Source organism: Rhinoderma darwinii, chromosome 4 (genome assembly GCF_050947455.1).
Source record: "Rhinoderma darwinii isolate aRhiDar2 chromosome 4, aRhiDar2.hap1, whole genome shotgun sequence".
Lineage (NCBI taxonomy): Eukaryota > Metazoa > Chordata > Amphibia > Anura > Rhinodermatidae > Rhinoderma > Rhinoderma darwinii.
The window spans coordinates 47,630,684-47,657,242 of NC_134690.1; the positions used below are offsets into that span (position 1 = coordinate 47,630,684).

Consider the following 26,559-nt stretch of genomic DNA (forward strand, 5'->3'; position numbering starts at 1 on the left):
TATTTTAATATAAGAGAAAGTGCTTAAAAAAAAATTATCAAAATTTGAAAAATATACTGACATACAAAACAGGCAAATGGAAATGGAACTAGTAAACCAACAAGAGACCTCTAAAAGGGAAAGAAGCAGGGGGTCCCCCAAAGACTATAGACACAACCTAGGAGCACTTAAGCACAGGGGACAAAACACCCCAATAAATAATATTATATATATATAACAGTCACGTATTGTAAAAGAATATATAGATCTTTATTAATAAATAACAATACATGGTATCACATGAAATATGATAAACATACAGACAAACACATGGAGAGCAGCAGCACGGTAGACTGATAAGTGTACCAAAGGGTTAGCAGACCTGACCCAGCTCAGAGTCTAACATCCAAAGTCAAATAACAAAATAATAAAACATAAATAATGCGAAAATACTGAATATGTGTTGTAAAAATAGATATACCGAAAGATGCTACGGAGACTGCATGGTGTATATAGAACAATAATCTAACAGTATGTAAGGAAAACTATGAAGAGAACCAAGCAAAGTAATGGCAGTAACAGCAACATCCAATGGTAGCCTAATAGTAAAGAAGGCAACACATACCTAAGGACATGATGGAAGAGAGAGACAACTGAGATGGGACACAGGAGCAAGGACGCCTCGACGCGCGTTTCGCCACGGACTGGCTTAGTCAGGAGGCTGACGGTATTAAAATAGGGGGGACTATATAAAGGGGAGCTGGCGCTGATAATAGTACACACCTGTGGATGCTGTGCAGAACGGCGCTCACACCGCATGTTGCGAGACTCCTCATCACCAGAAGCGCCAGAGTGTCCGCATGGTGATGACGCAACACGTCAGATGACGCAAGGCGCACATCACCAAGGCGATGCGGACAAACAAAATTGGCACCACGGAATGAGGAAATCACAGCGCATGCGTGGAGGAGCGTCCGTACACACAAACACTAGGTGAATGAGAGCAAATGGATATGTACCGAGCAACTCAAGATAAAGAGAAGCTCAAATGGGGACGATATAAGCAAAGTATTATACAAATGACAGATACAATTTCAATTTATACAGGATATATAGATGTATATAGAAATAATAATAATAGTGAACATATATAACCTATATACAACTAATGACTCAATTTAGACACAATAACAAGAGAAAAGTAATAATTTATGTTATATACATGAAAAGATATAAATATAAATATATAAATAATATAAATATAAAAATATATGAACTCTATATAAATATTAACTAATAGTGCCTAAGATTTCATTATAGATGACACCTATATACACTCTGTCGGATAATTGTGAATAGCCATAAAAAGGAAAAGTGAAAAAATAAAAGATATAATGAAATATAACTAAAATAGTGAAAACATCTAAATATAAAAATGTATGGAGCAAAAAAATATATTAATGCAATAGAAAGTGAAGTGAAAAAATATATAATATAAAGAAATTTATTACTCTATATATATATATATGCAATAAATATAATGTGAAAATAGATATGTATACAATATACAACCAAAAACACAGGTAATATTAAAAAATATATATATGTATATATACATTTTAAATGAATAGTGCAAAAATTAAATATGGGACAAGTGTTAAAAGAAAATATGGACAGAGTATACACAATGATATCACAATAGGCATAAGCATCCAAATCACATATGTAAAAACATATAGATAACAAATATACACAAAAAATAATAAAAATAACATAAAATAAAAGTGATAAATAAGAATAATAATAAATATAAATATGAAAATAAAAAAAAATAAAAATAATAATAAATAAAGATGATGAAAATAAAAATAATAATTTTGAGTAAAATACAAAAAGTATGTATAAATAATAATAAAAAATAAAAAAATTAAGGAATAGGGACAATAAATAAAAATATAAAGAGAATATACAATTAAACAGTATATGTATAAAGAAATATACAACAAAATAAATTAAAGTTGTATATTATAGCTTGATTGAAGAAATCATCCACCGATGCTCAATAATTCATGATGTATAGGATATTCATAAACTAAGTATTCAGCCCAGAGGAACATCAGAATAGAATAGGCCAACAAAACTATAAACATAGAACATAAAAAACAAAAATTAGAACAAATATACAGACAAAGTCCCCCCGAAGAACATTATTTAAATAAATGGAAAATAAAAAATGGAAAATGGTTAAAATTCACGCAAAAAGGTGACAATTACAGAAAGGGTTTGAAGCTAGTGGCCTCATTCAGGCCAAATGGTGTGGTGGTATTTAAAAGTGTGATCCACTTCATTTCTTTTTTCAAAAGGGCCTTACGGATGTCACCACCCCTACAGCCCAAATGGACCCTGTCAATACCCCGAGCCCTTAAGCCTTTAGGGTCACAAGCGTGGAATTCTCGAAAATGACGAGGAACAGGTTGAAGGTGATCAAACTCCTGGGCATTCCGGGCCGACTGGATCTTACTTGCATGCTCAAGTATACGTATCTTCAACGGTCTGCTGGTCATTCCGATATAGATCAAGTCACAAGGACATGTGGCAAAATATATCACAGCTTCCGTTTTACAAGTGATGTTGAAAACTATCTTGTATTCCTTATCCTTCTTCGAATTAAAGAAGGAAGAAGCTCGCAGGATATATTTACAGGCAGCACAGCTACCACAGTTAAAAGAGCCCCATGGAGGACCACGACTACCAAAGGGATTACTTGGGGTCTTGGAAATGTAATGGCTACCTGTCAGAAGGTCGCGTAGATTCTTAGATCTCCTCCACGTAATGGAGGGATTTTTGGGTAAACAAATAGACAGATCCTGATCCGTAAGAAGTACATTCCAATGTTTCTGTACGGTTTTACGGATTTCAAACGATGCGCTGTGATTCCCTCATTCCGTGGTGCCAATTTTGTTTGTGCGCATCGCCTTGGTGATGTGCGCCTTGCGTCATCTGACGTGTTGCGTCATCACCATGTGGACACTCTGGCGCTTCTGGTGATGAGGAGTCTCGCAACATGCGGTGTGAGCGCCGATCTGCGCAGCATCCACAGGTGTGTACTATTATCAGCGCCAGCTCCCCTTTATATAGTCCCCCCTATTTTAATACAGTCAGCCTCCTGACTAAGCCAGTCCGTGGCGAAACGCGCGTCGAGGCGTCCTTGCTCCTGTGTCCCATCTCAGTTGTCTCTCTCTTCCATCATGTCCTTAGGTATGTGTTGCCTTCTTTACTATTAGGCTACCATTGGATGTTGCTGTTACTGCCATCAATTTGCTTGGTTCTCTTCATAGTTTTCCTTACATACTGTTAGATTATTGTTCTATATACACCATGCAGTCTCCGTAGCATCTTTCGGTATATATATTTTTACAACACATATTCAGTATTTTCGCATTATTTATATTTTATTATTTTGTTATTTGACTTTGGATGTTAGACTCTGAGCTGGGTCAGGTCTGCTAACCCTTTGGTACACTTATCAGTCTACCGTGCTGCTGCTCTCCATGTGTTTGTCTGTATGTTTATCATATTTCATGTGATACCATGTATTGTTATTTATTAATAAAGATCTATATATTCTTTTACAATACGTGACTGTTATATATATATAATATCATTTATTGGGGTGTTTTGTCCCCTGTGCTTAAATGGAAATGGAACAACATAAAGACCTAAAAAGTTCTTCTAATCCCTTCTGCTTCCTTGAGGGTAGGAAGTAACAAGGGATGCTTATCTCAGACTTGGATATGACCCCCAGAGTGTTAAAACTTTTTATTGTTCAAGTCATATTTTTAGATCTTAGTCCTCTGGCCAGGTTTCCAGAGCTGCCGCACGTCATTAACCCTTCCCAGCCACACCACATCAACTAACGCTCTAATAACACAGTTCTCTGTGCCAGGAGCGTGTTAATTAACGTGCTGCCACTGAGGATCCTGTACTAAGACAGGGAACTGGGAGAAAAATGGTTTCCTGTCTCTTAATCCCTTAAACACAGCACTCATATTGAGAAGCCGCCTCTTCTGCCTTTGGGCAGTTGCTAGAGAACAATGTGACATCATTAATGACATCACAGGGATTCCCTGTACAGAGGAGGCTCAGAGACATGCAGAGTAGGCACAACCTTTTGTCCTTCTCTGCATGAATATATATACAGATCCCTGGTATCCGTGATCTAATGGGCTGTTATCCATGATCAGATAACACTGATAACCCCGACATAGTAAAAAAAAAAAAATATATATTAAATTGTAAAACGAAACCCATATAATTAGAAAAAAATAGAACAATAAAATGTGAAATAAATTAAAACAAAAGCTCCCCCCCAAAAAAAAATAAGTGCACATCCCCTGCTAACTCACATACAGCAATGTTAGACATCCTACGTGACATTAACACATAAATAATATTCTAATAAACTATTAGCCCGGTCTGTGCAAGTTTGACACAAGTTCCTGCAGCTTTCTCCTTTACTTAGATTGGTTTAAAAAAAGATGGAAGTTAATAAATGTGGGCCAATGCCTCCGTCAAGTAACAAACCTTAAGCGCTGCGGCCCAACAAATCTACGCCATGGCGTATGGGGCCTTGGCTCCCCTTTCAGGTCTACAGACAGCCAGTGATGCGCCTACACTTATAAAAGACGGCCACCTCTTAATAAATAGGGTTCATCTTACTCCAGATATCTTTATATTAAGACTAGCAAATAAATCGCCAGTCGTAATAAATCTCCCCCTTGAGTTTCTTCTCCTTGCACAAAATTTTAACCATGTGGAAACCATGTACATACAGATGTATTACATCTTTTATTACAGCGCATTGTATATTATTATGTGTACTATATTCTCATACACAGATGCTTTTTTTGAGCGAAGATTTTTTTAATCACCGCAGCCAGCAGTATTAATATTTGCAGTACTCCTTTCATTTAACCTTATTGTTTGATCTTGTTTTATTCAAAATATCGATGTAGATTTGTTTGTTTTTTTCCTTTGAAATAAGATCAAATAAAACAAAGCTAAATGTAGCAGCTATGAAGTGAAGAATGAACCGCACTTCTTCTGGTGTACACATAACACATACTGTGTCCTCTCTTTCTTGCAGTGTATAGATGCGATCTGCTCGCTGTTGTTGGAGCACGACATGCTGCTGACATCACTGAAGTTATTTATCGAGAGCGGCGATTCCAATCTTCATTCAAAGGCACTGGAGCTTTTAACTGCAGTGACCAAGGTATGAGATGTAATGTGTACAGGAGTGACTAGATGTACTCTATCATTAACCCATACACTGATTATAGGGACTGATCAACCTCAAGCTGCATAATCATAATGCCCATACGAGTTCTACCAGTGTGGGAGCAGATGTAGCTGATAGTTTATAGATAGCGAGAGATATGAGAGAGACATGAGAGCGAGAGAGACATGAGAGCGAGAGAGACATGAGAGCGAGAGAGACATGAGAGCGAGAGAGACATGAGAGCGAGAGAGACATGAGAGCGAGAGAGACATGAGAGCGAGAGAGACATGAGAGCGAGAGAGACATGAGAGCGAGAGAGACATGAGAGCGAGAGAGACATGAGAGCGAGAGAGACATGAGAGCGAGAGAGACATGAGAGCGAGAGAGACATGAGAGCGAGAGAGACATGAGAGAGACATGAGAGCGAGAGAGACATGAGAGCGAGAGAGACATGAGAGCGAGAGAGACATGAGAGCGAGAGAGACATGAGAGCGAGAGAGACATGAGAGCGAGAGAGACATGAGAGCGAGAGAGACATGAGAGCGAGCGAGAGAGACATGAGAGCGAGAGAGGCGCGCGCGCGAGAGAGAGAGAGAGAGACAGAAAGACACGACGAGAGAGACAGAAAGACACGACGAGAGAGACAGAGGAATGATGGAAACGTGTGAGATGAGAGAAACGAGAGACATATGACATGACGGCCCTTTTACACGGGCCAATTATCAGGCAAACGAGCGTTCCCAATCATTGTCCTGTATAAACTGGGCAACGATCATCCGATGAACGAGCAATCATCGGTGATTGTATCGTTTTAAATGGAGAAACTTTTATCGTTGTCGGCAGCACATCTCTCTGTGTAAACAGGGAGATGAGCTGCCGACATGATAGAAATGTATGGGGAAGAGCGATCCGAGTAACGAGCTCTCGTCTCCATACAAAACTCCTTGTGAAAGGAGCAAACAAGCACCGATCAACGAGCTGTCTCGTTGATCGGTGCTCATTTATACGGCCCACGTAATACCACCTTAAGAGGAGAGAGATAAGATATGAGAGAGAGAAATAAGATAAGAGACATGGAAATGCGATGAGAGAGAGAAATGAGATGTGAGAGAGAGCGCAAGAGATAGAGAGATATGAGATAAGAGACACATGAGATGAATGAGATAAGAGACAGGGAAATGAGATAGAGATAAATAAGAGAGAAATGATATATGAGAGAGACATGAAATACAAGAGGGAGAAATTAGATAAGAGACAGAGAGAAGTTTTGAAGATATTCAGGAGAAATTTTCACCCATGACTTTTGTAGATCTCATGTTTCCCTCACCCCACCGTGAAGCTCATCTCAGAAGACTTTAAATTGGTTGTTAATTGTGTCAACCAGTCCATCGAAGACCTTATTCCAGCTCCCTGTTTCTTTAACAAATACCAAATATTATCTTTCAGATCATTGTCCTACTGTATGATAACATCTGCACCAATGAAAAGCTGACCACAGGGGGCGACATGAAATTGTAAAACGGAGTAGTAACCTTCCTGGCTTATTATTCCTTGTGTTCTTTGTGTATCTCCCACCTCAGCAGCATCAAAGCAGCCTCATACCATTACACCTCCGCCATGCTTGACATAAGGCATCTAGCTCTCCTGAATCCTTTCATCCCCTCAACATCTCACCTATGTTCTCCTATTTGATCCAGCCATCCACCACCCAATGTTTTTGTTCTTATGCCTATTTAAACCTTTTCATTCTTTTTTCCTGTCTCAATGGCTTTACCAGTGGTTTACCCTTAGCAACTGCCGGGAAGACAACCATCCCATAGTCATCTTTTTGTAGTTGAAGAGAACACTGGTATTTGACAAGTACTACTTAATGGGGTTGCCTCCATAAAACAACTTCTTCCATGCACTGTAAGGGTATGTTCACACGCAGTGCGCAAAAACGTCTGAATATACGGAGCTGTTTTAAGAGAAAACAGCTTTTGATTTTCAGACGTTTTTTGTGCCACTAGCGATTTTCACACCGTTTTTTACGGCCGTTTTTGGAGATTTTTTCAATAGTCTATGGAAAAGAGCTCCAAAAACGTTCCAAGTGTCCTGCACTTCTTTTTCGTGGCCGTTTTTTACGCGTAAAAAAACGCAGCGAAAAACGCTCTGTCGGAACAGAACGCTGTTTTCCCATTTAAGTCAATGGGCAGTTGTTTGGAGGCGTTCTGCTTACGATTTTTCGGGCGTTTACGTCCCGAAAAACGGCCGAAAATAGGCAGTGTGAACGTACCCTAATACTTAGATTTCTCTAATGTATGGTCAGTGGATATCAGGGTTTTAAAAACCAGGTCCACGGCTAAGAGATGATTAATGGCTGGCTACATTTGGGGAACCCTGTAAGAAAGCGGTCAACTCAGTAATTTCAGTAAAAATCATCTGAGCTCACCCGTTTCGATGGAATTGGCTGATGTCTAGATGTCTCCTGACTCTCCCTCAATGGCAGATGTTGAGTGATTTTAGGCATGTTGGACTTCAACATGGACTTCAACATGGCCAATCCTTTGATCTCGCGGAAGATAAGCTTACGCCCCTCTATTGAAAAAATAGTTGGATTTAGGAAAAATAGCTGTTGGTTGACTGCTTTCTCCTGTCTATGACCAGTTTTACTGTGGTAATATTTTATTTGTGGTTCTATTACCTGAGCCTCCTTACCCTTAGAAGTGAATTTTGTGTCATTTTGCGGACTGTCCGATAATCAGGAACATTTGACACTTCATCACCCATCAGATCTGGTGAATCGCAGATTAAAGTAGTTTAACTTTATGTATCTCATAACTTTTTTTTTTCACGGTCTACACTTTAATGTTCCTTTGAATGTCCTGACGTTACGTAGGCGCTATCTGTAACTCATTAGCTTTCATTTACAGTAATAATTACACGTATTCAGAACGCATTTGCACTTTGATTGAAGGCACCTGCATCTCCGTCTCTTTTAGATTTGTATTCGGCTCATTGCAATCATCCTGAAATATTCTGTAACCAGGGCCAGTATTGTTTATCTGTCAAGTGAAGATTTTCTTCTGCATATTACAGATGGGGAATCAGTAGAAAGACACAAACCGAACACAGTGAAAATAACAAATTCTCAGATATATAAATAAACTTTTCTTTCCATCTTATTCTTTTACATTCCAACACAATTCTTTTCGATGAATTAGCATGGGTAAAAAAAAAAAAATCAGTCCTATTTTTGAAGTTTTGTTCGGTTGAAAAAAATTATACAAAAAATTTCTGCCATTTTTCTGTTCAAAAAATTCTCAATGAACTGTGGCCAGTACAGATTGGCATAGTTCAGTATCCCAGTGTAATTACTGGTGTACCGCTCTGCAGTTTGTTAATATTGGTTCAAATCTCGCTATAAAAATCATGCGATGAGACAAAATGCCTCCCACCAACCTGCACAATATTTAAAAATGTAGTAAAAAGTGGGCCCTTTATTTCCGAACACATGCTATATACTGGTTGCCATCTTCACTGGAGAAATTCTGGAGGTGCCAACAGCATTTTTGCAGACTAATGGGTGGCAGTGCCAAACACATTGCTCCTACAGTGGCACCCACTTCTTGCTTCTTACATCTCTAGCCAATGGCCAGTACTCACAGTAGGGAAGATTTGATAAGAAAATTGCAGTACTGAGTACTTTTTACGCCAACAGGTGTGGAAAGTGTCTAAGAAAAGGGGTGGCCAACGGGAGTCCTGAGATTCCAAATTTACTTAAGTCTTGCCCCTCTTTTTAACGCAGAATATTAGTCTATAAGTAAAATAGTCATGAGGTGCCAAAAGAAAGTGTCTAACATGCCTAGCGAAATCATGCTACGTGCGCCATTTTCAGAAACTATATGTGCCATTTTTGCCAGCTCCAGAATTCATGCATCCTACAACGCTATTGGTAAATCTCCCCCACAGTACTCTACAAACCGGGAATGAAAAAATATTTTATTCTCAAATGTATGGTGAATTTTAAATGGTTAGAGGATCACATGTTTAGTCCTCGTAGATGATACTTACTAATGAATCACTAAATCTCTGCAAAGATTCTCTGGTCTTCGGTGAGAAGGAGAATAGTAATACTCCACTAACCAGAAAGTCAGGCTTTTAAATGATCTCCTGTTTTATAGATGGTCTCCAAGGGTCTGTGTTTCAGGGATTTTCTGCTTTTAATTACGGATCTGCGTACCTCAAATCTGGTGACTGTTAGGCTGCTTGCCGATGCTTATAAAGAGCGTTTCTCCACATGATGTTGCCTGGATAACCAGTAAGGTCGTGGTGCGTGTCAAAAAGAACCAAAAAGTCCTCCATAGATTAGGGCTCATGCTCATGACACAGCCACATGTACGTATACTGTATGGTGGCACATCCACTCCATGTGCCGCGGTATGGTGCCTCCGTACAACACCGTATTACGACCGTATTCTACCCAAGATGCAATGCTGTACTTCAAGGGGGAAAAAAATTAGCAGAATTAAATATTGCCATATAGAGCTGCAGTCAGGTCTCATAGATTTTTTAAGGGTGTTCTATTATGGTTCCGCACAACTTAAAGCACTTCCCCCGTAAATCCCCAAAACAAGGGGTTTATTTATTATTTTAGGAAGGTGGACACGCCAATGCCCATTTCACCTTTGTGACCAGCTATCCATTTGTAACTACAGGTGTATAACACACATACAGTGCATAGCCCTGTATTCCTACATGTAACTGGTCCAGACTTGTTAGTCCTCATCAGTGCAAGATCTAGAAATCATGGCTCTATGGAGTAAGACTTAAGAAGGCACTAGACAGGAGAACCAGCAGGGTTATAGGGTAATAGGTTAAAAGAAACCAGAAGCCTTCCACTATCCTAAAATGAGGAATAAATTCTGCGCTTTGGGTATTTTATGTATGTATACGTAGATATTAACCCTTTCGTGTCAATGTTCCCAGTGTTAAAATGTCTACAACAAAATTATCCCTATGGAATGGCACTTATTACGTTCTGCTCATTAACAGTATGGGGATTTCTTATGGCTATTAAAGCACTTAACGTTTTAAAGGACACAGATTGTAAACCCCCTGCCCCCTATGACAAATGGACGTCACAGGGGGCATCAATCTGATGTTACAGATTTCCATAGCAACGACCGCACCACTTGGCTTCCGCCATTTGTGTCCCTTCTGTAGGATTGGTCTGACACATTAATTATTGTATAACAAAAAGTTCTATAGCTTGCTCTAAGTGTTTACATGCAGAGGCTGAAAACCTGTCCTGACCTATGCCTGCTTACACAGCTGCAGGGCTTGTAACAAGAGAGAGAGCTGATTCTGTACATTTAACTAGCCATTAACCTGTTTGAGCAGGACTAGGTCAGAACGGGCTTTCAGCCTCTGAATATAAAAAAATGTATGTTTCCATCCATTGACAGCAAGCTGAAATCTTGAAAATGGTGAGGAATTTAAAGGCAAAGTTTACTGAACTTTTTATTATAAGATTTATAGGATACCCCTTTAACATTATTTGTTTCCTGCTCAGGAATGGGTTATGGCACCTGAAAAGAATTCAAATAATCCGCACTGCTCCTTGTCCGTTTTAGGCCCAGTTCACACAGAGCTTTTTGGAGCTGTTTTTGACTAGGAAACCAAAAAACTTCCGAAATCGCCTCTCATTGATTTCATTGGGAGGCGGAGCATTTTTTTTTCCTGGGCAGCTTTCAGCCGCTTGTGGGATAAAATAAAGTGGCATGTCCTTTCTGGCCGCGGATCCGCCACTGACCGCCTATTGAAATCAATGGGAGGCAGAAAAAGTGCAATAAAGGCCGCAAAAGCAGCAGGAAAAAAACACAGGCAGGTCAAAATCTGCTTCAACATTTCTGAAGGAATAAAATACTCCATGTGAACTAGGCCATAACAAGGTCTTGTAGCTCGGTATTTCACACGTGTATAAAGGATAACGTCTATTTCAGCGGATATTGATATTAACGGGGCCGTTTATCTGCTCTTGTAACTGTATATGGGAGACGCAGCAGTGATCAGTGAATCATTTATATGTACAAGCTGCTCTCATATGTCAGTGAATCTCGAAGAAATTCTGGATTTTTCCCCCATCTTTCCTCTGTCTCCAGGATCCTTACACTGTGCAGCTGGTCCAGGAGACTCTGAGATGTATCGTTTTTGTCCGTCATGTGAAAGGCTCAGCCTCCGTTCTTATTTCCAGCTCCGGAGCCTGTGCTGTGACTGCAGCATCATTTATTGCTGTGCTGATATACAGTGTGCGGCTGCGTCCCCAGTCCCTCTCATTTATCCTGCGTTTATGGATCATGTTTTAAACATCCGGACACTGAAAATTATTTGAAATATCAACTGGTCAGCCAAGGAGGGCGACGCTCTGCTTTTATCATCTGCCTTACTCTGCCCCTTATGTATCCTGCTGCCAAGAAGCTGCACACTTGCCCTGCTTATTGTCATAAAGAAGCGGTGTTGTCCATATCTACAGATGTAGTGGAGCTGAGTTTGTCAGTTATACAGATGTAGCAAGCTTTAACTTGAAAATATACATACGTATTGCAATGTTTTTACTTGTTCCTATTAAGCCCTGATCTTAAAGATGACTGCCTATGATCGCGTTGCGGGGGGGGGGGGGGTTTGCTGAGATGACAGAGGGAGCCCCCCTTCGAATTATTAGATTCCGTGTTTACTATTGACTGCGGCATCTAAGTGGTTAAGCGGCCAGGATCAGAGTTTTTTCAGATCCTGGCCGTTACAAGTGTCGGCTGGGTATGGAGCAAGTATTCACACTTCATTCTGCCCCTTCCCAGCCGTGACATGCAGCGTCGCCATATGTCGGGAAGGGTTTAATAGTTAAATAATTTTAGCTGCCTGAAATTACGATTGGAGGAAGCTTAGGAGCTAACTGCATTATGATTTTCATTTAACTCCGTAGTAAAACAATATGCAGTTAGCTCCTCCTAGTGGTGGCTACAGGTAGCCAGAATTGTATATTTTAACTACATGTCTATGCAGGGGATTTGGAGCTATGTATTGGAAAAACAGCTGTGAGTGTTATAAAGATAAGTTAAGAAATTAATCAGCATAGAATGAAGGATATGATACTAAAAGATGGAGATTACTTTAAAGTGTGTGTAAACCTTTAAGAACCATTTTACAGTTTATAATAATCTGCTTTAAACGTTCAGTAACTTTGTAAATACATTACATATCTTGTACTGATCTGGCGTTACAGCCCTAATTACAGTCCAGCGCTGAATTCACAATTCTGCAGGCTTCAGAGCCGAAATCTTCCAGAATTCTTTCTGAACTCAGTAGTGGTGGGAGGGCTCCTGTTGCATTCGGTTGCCTTATGGCCTAAAAAAAGGTCTGATCTGAGGTTTTTGAGGGGGGAGAATAACTGATCTAATAGAACAAGACGAGATAAAAAAAAAAAAAACCTACCATACTCACCTGATGTACCAACCACAGGCTGCAGCTTTCACATGGAACAAAAATACATAATCTGAGGAGCCTTCGCTACGGGAAACCAGGGGAGTAGATTTTATTTTATATTTTGAATCAAAAGTGCCCCAATTGCCCTGTTTGACTCTCTAATTTCTTCTAGGATTGTATCCAACTTGGATTCAGTCCTAGAAGACATCAGAGAGTCAGTCAGGGCAATCGTGGTAACTGCGGTTCACAGCAAATTTATTTGGCCCGAATCGAATTGGACAGCTGATTTGAGAAGATAATTTCCCGAAATTCGTTTCGGGGCTGATTCTATGTTTATCTGTCACTATTCCCGACATGTCTGAGTAAGTAAACAATTGTATTCCCCATAAAATAATGATTCTGAATCATCTTTTCTTAGATCTCTATGTTGTGACTTGCCTCTGTAATTCCACCTACAAATTTATGAAAACATTGACAACTGCCTTAGCATTCTGACATAGTCTAATCAATGCTGACAGTCTCACTATATAGGGACACGCCCCTCTGACAAGGGGAATGTTAACATCCAGTTGTCAATTTATTCATAAATATTTAGGAGGAATAACAGAGGAACGTCACAACATAAAGTTCTAGGAAAAGATGCTCCAGAGTTGTGATTTTATGGGGAATATAAGTATTTACTAAAATAAACACGTCAAGAGAAGTGACAGGTCCTCTTTAAGTCAATAAGTTATTATGATGAATAAAATAAACAGTTACATGACACGTTCAGCTCTGCGCTAGTGATACATTGTAATGATGAGCTGGCTTACTGAAGGCAAGGAAATTAAACTAAGATGCAATTATTGTTATTACTATTAATAATAATGTAATCATTATCTGGTGTTTGTGTAGCACCGGCATTTCCTGCTGTGCTCTATAAACAGAATACTAAATATATAATAAAAATATAGTAACAGCCAATAAATAAAGTGAGTGGGTGCCATTGTTTAGGGATTGCGACGTAAAGGTGAATGCAAGTGTCCATCTCATACCGCCAAAAAAACTAACCCATCGAGGCATAGACTCCACAATACCTCTGAAGATGTCCTGTGGTATCTGGCACCAAGACGTTAGAAGCAGATCCTCTAATGGGGTTGTCCCGCCACAACAACTTATCACGTATACACAGGATAGGTGATAAGTATTTGATTGCTGGGGGTTCCACCGCTGGGACCTCCATCCATCATGAGAACGGGATTCCGAATCCCCATATAATCGGAGCTGCAGCTCACACACATACACCCTGACGCTCCATTCATTCTCTATGGGACTGCCAGAGATAGCCGAGTACAGTACTCTATCTCCGGTACTCCCATAGAGAATTTATGGAGAGGCAGGGCGCATGTGTGACCTGCCACTCCGTTCATATGGGGATTCGGAAAACCCGATTCCCTTGATCGGTGGAGGTCCCAGCAATCAAACACTTTGGGAAGTAGGAACTATATGGATTTGACTTGCTTTTCCAGCACATCCCACAGATGTTCGATCGGATTGAGATCTGAAGATTTGGAGGCCAAGTCAACACCTTCAACTCTTTGTCATGTTCCTCACACACCATTCCTGAACAATTTTTGCGGTGTGGCAGGGCGCATTATCCTGCTGAAAAAGGGCACTGACATTAGGGAATACAATTGCCATGAAGTTGGTCTACAGCAATGTTTAGGTAGGTGGTGGTACGTGTCAAAGTAACATCCTCATGAATGCCGCCAGCAGAACATTGCCCAGAGCATCACACTGCCTCAGCCGGCTTTTCTTCTTCCCATAGTGCATCCTGGTGCAATACCATCCCCAGGTTAGCAATGCACACCCGGCCGTACACATGATGTAAAAGAAAACATGCTTTATCAGACCAGGCTACAATGCATTCGGAAAGCCTTCAGACCCTTTACATTTTTTCACATTTTGTTAGATTGAGGCCTAGTGCTAAATCAAAAAAAATTCACGTTATTCCCCATCATTCTGCACTCGATACCCCATAATGACAAAGTGAAAACAGAATGTTAGTAATCCTTGCTAATTTATTGAAAAGGAAAAGTATTCAGACCCTTTACTCAGCACTAAGATGAAGCCCCTTTGGCAGTGATAACAGCCTCCAGTCTTCTTGGATATGATGTCACAAGGTTTGCGCACCTGGATTTTGGGATTTTCTGCCATTCTTCTCTGGTGATCCTTTCAAGCTCTGTTTGGTTGGGTGGGGACCGTCGGTGGACGGCCATTTTCAGGTCTCTCCAGAGATGTTCATTTGGGTTCAAGTCAGGGCTCAGGCTCGGCCACTCGAGGACATTCACAGAGTTGTCCCTATTCCATTCCTGTGTTGTCTTGGCTGGGTGCTTTGGGTCATTGTCTTGTTGTAAGGTGAACCTTTGGCCCAGTCTGAGGTCCAGAGCACTCTGGATCAGGTTTTCATTAAGAATATCTCTGTACTTTGCTCCATTCATTTTTCCCTCAATCCTGACCAGTCTCCCTGTTGCTGGAAACCCCCCCATAGCATGATACTTCCACCACCACGCTTCACTGTAGGGATGGTATTGGGCAGGTGATGAGCAGTTCCTGGTTTTCTCCAGACAAGATGCTTAGAATTGAGGCCAGAAAGTTCAATCTTGGTTTCATCAGACCACAGAATCTTGTTTCTCACAGTCAAAGTCCTTTAGGTGCTTTTTGAAAACTTATACTGAGGAGAGGCTTTTTTCTGGTCACTCCGCCATATAGCCCAGATTGGTGGAGTGCTGCAGTGATAGTTGACTTTCTGAAAGTTTCTCCTATCAGCACACAGGATCTTTAGAGCTCAGCCAGAGTGACCATTGGGTTCTTGGTCACCTCTCTTACCAAAGCCCTTCTCCCCTATTACTTAGTTGAGTGGGGCGGCCAGATCTAGGAAGAGTCCTGGTTGTTCAAACTTCTTCCATTTAAGAATTATGGAGGCCACTGTGCTCTTGGGAACTTTCAATGCATCAGATTTTTTTCAGTACCGTTCTCCAGGTCTGTGCCTCCACACAATCTTGTCTCTGAGATCTACAGGCAGTTCATTCCTCCTCAATGCTTGGTTTTGCTCTGATGTGTATGGGGTGTGTCTTTCCAAATCATGTCCATTCAAATTAATTTACCACATGTGGTCTCCAGTCAAGGTGGAGAAACATTTCAAAGATGATCTAGAGAAATGGGAGGCCCCAGAGCTAAATTTCAATTGTTATAGCAAAGGGTCTGAATACTTAAGTCAATGCGAAATTTGAGTTTTTCATTTTTAATACATTTTGCAAAAATGTCTAAAATTATGTCTTCACTTTGTCATTATGGAATATTGAGTGCAGAATGATTGGGGGAATTTTTTTTAATTTATTTTTTTAGCACAAGGCCTCAACATAAGAAAATGTGAAAGGGTCTGAAAACGTTCTGAATGCAGTGTAATTTCTACCATTGCTCTGTGGTCCAGTTCTTATGCTCACGTGCCTATTGAAGATGTTTTCAGTGGTGGACAAAGGTAAACAATAAGGAGAATAGAGAAGAGGTACAAGACCACAGAAAAGTACCCAAAGGAGTTGTCACTCCCTTTAAAGGGGTTCTGAACAAATTCTAAATTGGCGAAAATAGTGTAATCCATTCTAGTTCTCTGTAAAGGTTATTCTCTAAAATGTTGCATCTATGGTGGCTTTAATGGACCAAACAAGGAGAAGTAAATAAGGATTCTGTTTCCATGTCTTAATGCTTTGAAGGTGGAGCTTCCCATATTAACTTTAGGCCACTTGTACTATTCAGACCAATTTATTGGGCCAAAAAAAGGGTCATACGTGGTGTGAGACAAATTTATTATGTCTTTTAAGCACTTTCTGCACTTTCCTCGACAATTTGAAAGGTGTTCAGAAAAAGCGGCGGGGCAAAGAGGAGATATATTTTTTTGGCGCATTATACTGGTGTAAAGTACTGCAGCTAAGAGGTGTCATAAGAGAGAAAAAGGTCTAGCAAATTGTGGAAAATTTACCAGGCAGCGCGCCCAATTGTGATGTTAAATGGGGTGAACCAACAAATTTATCATGTTGCTAAAAAAGGGACAGTTTTATCTCATATTGATTTATAATAGAGTTTTTTTTTGTTCACGTCTGTATTAATAGGAGATCCTAAAAATTCTAGCAATTTTTACACTGTCTGAGCCCTCACAATGTGCGAACACTTCCTTCCTCATCTAGTACTTTTCAGCTATTTGCTGTGTACGCTGGGGTTAAGGTCAGAAGTCTTCTCATTATCATTGGATGGTGGGATCACAATAAAAGGTAACAGCGCTATTATAAATCAGGAGGCAAATAATCACAGAATCACACCATTGACAATAGGTGACAGGGGCAGCTCAACTTCTCCTCCCTCTCCCTTCACAGCGATCTCTTCACATGTGACAGAGCATGCCCACAACACTCTCCCATAGCTGTTTTCTTTACTTCTGAGTTTTATGCCTGCTGTACAGTAAATCTCTGCAGCTTCTATTGAAGTAATTCAGGAAAGATCGCTGCCCCCATATTCTTGTAAAAAGATAGAAAACGGATTATACCTTCCATGCAATGCCCCATATCCTGGAGTTACACAGAGATGCTGGTGGCTTTCCTCAGTCTATTTATTGACAACCATACACAATCAATTGATGGACTTCTAAGATGGCTGCATGCAAAGCTTAGGGGATTTATTCTTCTTCCCTAAATCCATTTATTTATAGGATCAAAAAGAAAACTTGCAGCATTTGTGCTCCACAGCACAGTAGAACAAGTCGATTTGTGTTTGTATTAAGTAGAAAGAGAGCAAATAGCAGCAGGCAGTGGAAATCATAGAATATTGATTCAGTGACACTGTGCTAGCGCAGCTCACGCCGTAGCTGTGTGTAAAATGGCGTGCCGCTTGCTGATACCATGTATTATTTAGCCATTTGTTAGGGGCTCCTGACACTTTTATGGATGTTTATGGTTAAAAAGGATGGCGCGGAATTGCTGATCCCGAGGATTGTGCCTCCTCTTTCATTCCAGCAAAAATGGTTTCAGAGGCTTTCTCAGATATTAATGTAATGCACATTTCATGTGAATAGGCTGGCACACACTCGCAAACTGGCTCAGAACCTCCTTTGTTTTCTCCCAGACTACCAATTGCTGTAGATATTTTCCCTCTGATTGTAGAGTCATTTAGCAAAATCAGAATTGTCATAGAAGAATGAACATCAGGCACCTGCATCTGCACTATGGTGATAACTGCGGAGGCCACATCATGAGCTTATAGTATATTCTGCAGAAATCAAATACAATATTTGTACGGCCTGTTACATATATTTAAGAAATTGGCATCTTTATTTTTTGTATTAATAAATATTTATCCCAGAATATCCTATGTGTAGTGCAGTGGACAATGAATAGAAATCTGGTGAAAATTGTATCGGAATGCAGAGCACACGGCAAGCATCAAATTTATTATTTTATTTTGCACCAACCTCAACACTTTTGTGAAGTGTCTACAAAAAGGAATTGTGACTAAGAGGGTCATAGAAAGTACCAAATTTATTATGGCGTGTAGTGTAAAGTACTCCCAAATCTGAGATGTAGTTAGGAAAAGGAGACTGTCTAATATGTCTATTCTGCAAGTGCCATCTTCAAAAATTTGGCACAGTTTGTGCCCTATTGATAAATCTCACCCAATATTCTTATAAAAGGAACTAGAAATATAGAAAATACACAATTCTTTTATGTGAAGAATTGTCCTATATGCAACCCAGGAGATTAGCTAATTCTATCTCTCTGTCTCACAATCCAGTGTTTGACTGTAAGACAACTGGCTGCAGCAGGATGCTCTCTCCCCCTCGCCTTTCACTGCCCTGCCTGCAATTGGAGACCAGGAGTGATATACCTTTCCCCCCGCCGCACCCTTTAGTTAACTGCTAGCTGAAAATTTAATAGATCAGGTGGAAGTTAACCCGTGTGTTCTCTCCAAGATTTCTAGAAAACGGGTTTTTTTAGGGACAGGAAATTTTGCAGACTGACAAACAACGTGGGCAAATTTATCTCTTGTTTACTTTTATTATAATTTATATGTTTAGTTTTGCTATAATCGAGACTTCACTTGGAAGGGTTGAACACTAGTGTCTGCAAAGTGTTTCCATTGGCAAACCTCTTATGCAGATCTGTGTGTCTCCGTGGTTACAGACTACAAACAAACTTTGTGTAGTCAGATTTTGCAGTCATGCGTTACTCTCTTTCATTGCCCCCTTGTTAACTCACAGTAGAGAAGGCGGCAGAAGAAAGTAACACTTAACTGTTTGATTAGACAATACACTGGGTTTGTTTGTAGTCTGTAACCATGGAGACGCAGGTCTGTATCGGAGCAGATACACAAAACGGTAGAATTTTACTAAAACCTCAAAGGAGACCTCCAGTGGAAACGCAACTTTCCATGTCTGCATTCCCCATCTGACTGTATACCATGCTCTACACTTATTTTCTATATACTGTACTTATTTTTTTAACTGCTGCCTTGCCTTTGCTTTAAAAAATCATCCATCTTGATTCTTAGATTTCCCCAGCTTTCTCTTCCTCTCTGCTTTGCTATCAATCCCATGATGCTTCAGCACAGCATCACATGACCAGCTAAAGACCATACCATTTCTGAATGCTGGGGGACACTGTGATTATCATTCTCTCTATATTCCCCTAAATAAGCTGAGAAACCATAAGTATACAGGCAGGGAGACTGCACAATTTTCTTCTACATTATACCTGTGTGAGTAGTAGCTGATAGATGTTTCTGTCCCCTCCTGTGTAAAGCTAGTGTGGTACAGGAACTGCTGAAACCTGTGATGGGTGACACATAGATCTCCATAGAATCAAGTAGAGAAAGTAGTCACAGAGCCGGATTCACACTTCTGCTAAGCAACTATCCCAGTCTGATATATACACATAGAAACAGCAGGAAAAATAATAGGTGGGAGACTGACACATGGAATACCAGAATGGTACACATGGGAAAGTTTAGTTTTGGCCAGAGTGTCCCTTTAATTGTTTTAACATCTGGGCACAATTGTGTTCATATTATGTGCACAGGGGGGGAATTTCACACTTATTCTTATTCTCTGAGTCTTGATCAACCTAATATTTAAAAAGGAAAGGTTTCATAATGTCAATGGCATTGTGCTGCTGTTAAACGCGATGACCCTGTTTATTGTCTTCGAAAATGAAATTACATTTTGGCAAGTGTGATGTACGTATTACGATCTAAGAATATTGTTGTAATGAACAATGTATTTTTAGAACATAAGCGTCTGTGTGCAGCATTCAAATGTATGGGTGAGATGTAGCTCTTATATATCCTAAAAGATATCACTATTTAGCTATGTGGCATTAATTTACTAGATTTGATTTAGTAGTTCATAATTTTACATTAATTAGTTAAATGATTTACCACATAGCTATAAAATATAAGATAAATATAATTGATGGATATGATAAAAATTTAGATAGATACACTATATGCCTAAAAGTATGGCAACACCCATCCTAATTATTGAGTTTCAGCCACACCGATTGCAAACGTGTGCGTTAAAAACAAGCACACAACCATGCAATATCCACAGGCAAATATTGATAGTATTATGGGTCGTACTGAGGGGCTCCGTAACTTTAAACGTGACACTGTCATAGGATAAAAAAAGGAAGGTTATCACAGCACCGGACTCGTATATAAGATAAGATAATGGGTGCAAGCCTCAAAGGCACCTGATCCAATGGAATCCACAGAAAGAAGAGACGAAATGGGAATTTATTTTGGAAGTGCTGCCTCGTCTCTTCTTTCTGTGGACTGTCATAGGATGCCACCTGTGCCACAAGTCAGTTTGTGAAATTTCTGAACTGCTAGATCTTCTCCAGTCACTTGTAAGTGCTTTTCTTGTGAAATGGAATTGTCTAGGAGTAACAACAAGTCAGCCACAAAGCAATAGACCACGCAAACTCAGAGCGGGGTCACCGAGTGCTATAGCACGTAAAAATCGCCCGTTCTCTTTTGCATCACTCAGTTTTGAGTACCTAACTGCGAAATCAGCACAAGAACTGTGCGTCCGGAGATTCATGAAATGGGTTTCCATGGTGGGACAAGCTGCACACAAGCCTAAACATTACCAAGCGTAATGCCAAGTGTCGGCTGGAGTGGTGTAAAGCACTCCACCACTGGACACTGGAGCGGTAGAAATGTGTTAAAAAAAACACAGTGCTCTAGAACTCACAAAAGACAACAAAAGCCGGTAGGGTGAGGTCCTGGAACACCCAAAAAGTAAGATAAAATGCAGAAAATAGTTTTACCGCTCTGACGGCACGAAAAAAGGAGAAATCCAGCTTATATGAATGTGTGTCCCAAACACTCTGTGAATGGATAAGTCCACGATCCAGTGTAGGTGCAGATGGGTTCCTCTAGTCCCTGTAGTTCCACAAGGTTGTTGGTGGTCTCCCAACGGCGACAATACTGGCAACAGCCTATGACTCCAGTGTGTGAAGAAAATGGGACATAGTACAACACCCTTCGACATTGTCCATGTAATGGTACGGGCTGGGGAGACGACAGATGAGCCCTAATCTACCCGCAACTCAGTCCCTGCCTACTTGCACGGCCTGTCCTAAATGATGGCGTACAACTGGGCGACTGTCCCTACGCTCAGTAAGTGCAAAGACCGACAACACAAGACAAGGGCACACAGAAGCAAAGGGGAGTAAGGGCAGTGGCCCACAGAAAACCGTGAGCAACGGGCAGTGGTGAACGAGCCAAATCAAACTAGGAGAGTATGTAGTAGCAGAACAGAGCAGGAGAATAGTCAGGCAAGCCAGGGTCAAAAAGTTACAGCGGTCAATCAGGTAAATAGCAGGAATAGCAGAGCCAGGAAAACAAGAGAATAACAGGCAAGGAACATGCTGCAAGTGAGGGTATAAATAGACCAAGGGCGGGAGCAGAACCGTCAGGCCAGGCTGTGATAGGTTCTCCCTCTCCTCAGCCTGCAAGCCTGAGTGGTAACAGATCGCGTCACTCTAGCAGACCTTGGAGCTGATGAAGGCTGATTAACCCCGGGCGTCGACACAGAACCTGTGTCAGGCAAACCCTTTACAGTACCCCCCTTTTATGAGGGGCCACTGGACCCTTCCTAGGTGGGCCTGGCTTGTTGGGGAAACGAAGATGGAACTTCCTGAGCAATATACCGGCGTGAACATCCCGGGCGGGTACCCAAGTCCTCTCCTCAGGCCCGTATCCTCTCCAATGGACCAGGTACTGGAGGGAGCCTTGGACCATCCGGCTGTCTACAATCTTGGCTACCTCGAATTCTACCCCATCAGGAGTGAGAACAGGGACCGGAGGTTTCCTCGATGTAGCCAAGGACGGGGAGCAGCCTTTCAAGAGGGAGGCATGGAACACGTTGTGTTTCTGAAAAGACTGGGATAATTCCAGCCAGAAGGAGACAGGGTTGAGGACCTCAATGATCTTGTATGGCCCTATATACTGGGGAGCAAATTTCTTGGACGGAACAGCCACACCAGATACCCGACCACAAATAGGGAGTTAGTTGAACGTCTTTTATCTGCCTGAGTCTTTTTGATGCTCTGGGACGCCTCAAGGTTCTTCTGAACCTGGGCCCAGACTGTGCACAGTTCCCGATGAACGACATCTACCTCGGGATTGTTGGAACCACCCTGGTGTAACGGAGAACCGTGGATTAAACCCAAAATTGCAGAAAAAGGGGGAGACCCCCGACGAGCTACTGACCCGGTTATTAAGGGAAAATTCAGCGAGGGGAATGAAGGAGACCCAATCATCTTGACAGTCTGAGATAAAACACCTTAAATATTGTTCTAGAGACTGATTAGTCCTCTCCGTTTGGCCATTAGTTTCAGGATGGAAGGCCGAGGAAAAGGACCGATCAATCTCCAGTTTCTTACAGAAAGCCCTCCAAAACAAAGAAACAAATTGTACCCCTCTGTCGGAAACAATATTGACCGGAACCCCATGGAGACGCAGGATGTGTTTGACAAACAAGGTAGCTAACGTCTTGGCATTGGGTAGTTTCTTGAGCGGTACAAAGTGGCACATCTTACTGAAGCGGTCGTCTACAACCCACACCACCGACTTGCCTTGGTATGGAGGCAGATCGGTGATAAAATCCATGGAGATATGGGTCCAGGGTCTCTGGGGAATGGGCAAAGAACATAGTAAGCCCGCTGGTCGGGACCTGGGAGTCTTGGACCTAGCACAAATTTCACAAGCGGCGATGTAGGCCTTAACGTCTTAAAGCAACCCAGGCCACCAATAGGTTCTGGAAATGAGGTGCTTGGTACCCAGGATGCCTGGATGGCCAGATAGTGCGGAGTCATGATTCTCCCTGAGCAACTTTAGCCGGAATTGCAGGGGAACAAATAGCTTGTTCTCAGGAAGGTTCTCGGGAGCAGAACCTTGATCAGCCGCAATTTCGGAGGCTAAGTCTGAATCCATAGTGGATATGATTATACCTGGGGGCAAAATACAAACGGGATCCTCCTCAGGAGGAGGGCTGGCCATGAAGCTACGCGACAGAGCATCGGCTTTGATATGTTTTGACCCAGCCCTATAGGTAACCACAAAGTTGAATCTCGTAAAAAACAATGCCCATCGAGCTTGTCTCGGGTTTAGCCTCCGGGCAGATTCTAGGAACCCCAGATTCTTGTGGTCAGTAAGAACCGTTACCTGGTGCCTAGCCCCCTCCAGGAAGTGGCGCCACTCTTCAAATGCCCATTTAATGGCTAAGAGTTTGCGGTTGCCAACGTCATAGTTTCTCTCAGTGGAGGAGAACTTCCTGGAGAAGTAGGCACAGGGATGGAGATGGGTGAGAGACCTAGTACCCTGGGACAAGACAGCACCCACTCCCACCTCGGAAGCGTCAACCTCCACGATGAATGGCTCCATTTGGTTAGGCTGAATCAGCACTGGGGCAGAGACAAAGCACCTCTTAAGGATCTCAAAAGCCTGAACCGCCAGTGGAGGAGATCAGCACCTTTACGAGTGAGATCCGTAAGAGGCTTAGCGATGACCGAGAAGTTAGCAATAAATCTCCTGTAATAATTAGAACCGATAAAAACGCAGGGACATATACAAAAACACCGAAAAAGGCCATACTTACAAATGGACACAGCCAGGCCAGAAATGCTGATGAAAGGGCGAGCAGGTGCTTTAAATAATAATAGCCACTCCCACTAGTCTTGAGGGGAGTGGTGTGTGGTGCATGGGAGGTGTAGTAAGAAATAATAAATGAATAGTGTGTGTGCAAGTGTAATACTATAAGTGAAATATAGGGGGCAGTAATAAATGAAGTGCCTCAATAGAAATAAATGGATAATTGGGTGCAAGTGAGTGAAACATGGAGGGATAGTGTGTACGTCATGAGGCACAACGTGTATAGCCAGGTAGAAGCCTATTTGTGACGCCTTGATAATTCATAGAGCGGGCTACCCTGCTTGTTATGCCAAACAACAACACACCATGCTCTCCCAGCATCAAAGACTCGGCTGTGTCCAAGAGAAGCGAATATACATAATAATGAAAAATACCTGGGGTATTGCTAATCATTTTGGCCAAAAGGACGCAAGCTCGCAATCCACGACAAGGATCCCCAGACTTGCGAGTCCCTAAATCCTAAACTAGAACAGAACGTTCCTGATGCACAAACAGAACCGATAAAAACACAGGGACATATACAAAAACACCGAAAAAGGCCATACTTACAAATGGACACAGCCAGGCCAGAAATGCTGATGAAAGGGCGAGCAGGTGCTTTAAATAATAATAGCCACTCCCACTAGTCTTGAGGGGAGTGGTGTGTGGTGCATGGGAGGTGTAGTAAGAAATAATAAATGAATAGTGTGTGTGCAAGTGTAATACTATAAGTGAAATATAGGGGGCAGTAATAAATGAAGTGCCTCAATAGAAATAAATGGATAATTGGGTGCAAGTGAGTGAAACATGGAGGGATAGTGTGTACGTCATGAGGCACAACGTATATAGCCAGGTAGAAGCCTATTTGTGACGCCTTGATAATTCATAGAGCGGGCTACCCTGCTTGCTATGCCAAACAACAACACACCATGCTCTCCCAGCATCAAAGACCCGGCTGTGTCCAAGAGAAGCGAATATACATAATAATGAAAAATACCTGGGGTATTGGTAATCATTTTGGCCAAAAGGACGCAAGCTCGCAATCCACGACAAGGATCCCCAGACTTGCGAGTCCCTAAATCCTAAACTGGAACAGAACGTTCCTGATGCACAAACAGAACCGATAAAAACACAGGGATATATACAAAAACACCGAAAAAGGCCATACTTACAAATGGACACAGCCAGGCCAGAAATGCTGATGAAAGGGCGAGCAGGTGCTTTAAATAATAATAGCCACTCCCACTAGTCTTGAGGGGAGTGGTGTGTGGTGCATGGGAGGTGTAGTAAGAAATAATAAATGAATAGTGTGTGTGCAAGTGTAATACTATAAGTGAAATATAGGGGGCAGTAATAAATGAAGTGCCTCAATAGAAATAAATGGATAATTGGGTGCAAGTGAGTGAAACATGGAGGGATAGTGTGTATGTCATGAGGCACAACGTGTATAGCCAGGTAGAAGCCTATTTGTGACGCCTTGATAATTCATAGAGCGGGCTACCCTGCTTGCTATGCCAAACAACAACACACCATGCTCTCCCAGCATCAAAGACCCGGCTGTGTCCAAGAGAAGCGAATATACATAATAATGAAAAATACCTGGGGTATTGGTAATCATTTTGGCCAAAAGGACGCAAGCTCGCAATCCACGACAAGGATCCCCAGACTTGCGAGTCCCTAAATCCTAAACTGGAACAGAACGTTCCTGATGCACAAACAGAACCGATAAAAACACAGGGATATATACAAAAACACCGAAAAAGGCCATACTTACAAATGGACACAGCCAGGCCAGAAATGCTGATGAAAGGGCGAGCAGGTGCTTTAAATAATAATAGCCACTCCCACTCCCAAGCCTGAACCGCCAGTGGAGGAGATCAGCACCTTTACGAGTGAGATCCGTAAGAGGCTTAGCGATGACCGAGAAGTTAGCAATAAATCTCCTGTAATAATTAGCAAACCCCACGAAGCACTATAAGGCCTTCATCGAGGCAGGCCGGACCCATTCTGCCACAGCCTGAACCTTGGCAGGGTCCATGCAGAATTCGTTAGGAGTGAGGATCTGACCCAAAAATGGTATCTCCTGCACCCCAAACACACATTTTTTGGTTTTTACAAAGAGTTTTTTTTCCCGAAGGGCCTGGAGCACCTTCCTGACATGCTCAATGTGGGAGGACCAGTCCTTGGAAAACACAAGTATATCATCAAGGTACACTACAAGAAATACCCCCAGATAGTCTCTTAAAATCTCATTTATGAAATTCTGTAAGACCGCGGGAGCATTACACAGCCCAAATGGCATGACGAGATATTCTAAATGACCTTCGGGTGTATTAAACGCAGTCTTCCACTCATCACTCCTCTCTGAGCCGGATAAGGTTATAAGGCCCCCGAATATCGAACTTAGAGAACCATTGGGCCCCCTGAACCTGATTGAAGAGATCAGGAATCAAAGGAAGGGGATATTGGTTCCTTACAGTGATTTTATTTAAACTTCGGTAATCGATGCACAGCCTAAGACTACCATCCTTCTTCCCCACGAAGAAGCAGCCAGCACCTACCGGAGAAGTAGAGGGGCGAATGTAATCCTTGGCCAGGCTTCCCTGGATATATTCTCT

The 26,559-nt window shown here is 41.6% G+C and overlaps 1 protein-coding gene across 2 annotated transcripts in view; it reads left to right on the forward strand.

Annotated features, from left to right (window-relative positions):
- Positions 1-26,559, forward strand: part of NBAS (NBAS subunit of NRZ tethering complex) — a 655,156-nt gene that overhangs the window by 606,480 nt on the left and 22,117 nt on the right. For both annotated transcript variants that reach the window (XM_075861089.1, XM_075861091.1), the window contains one exon: positions 5,126-5,254. In XM_075861089.1, the coding sequence (XP_075717204.1) occupies positions 5,126-5,254 (129 nt within the window). The remainder of the gene's footprint in view (positions 1-5,125; positions 5,255-26,559) is intronic.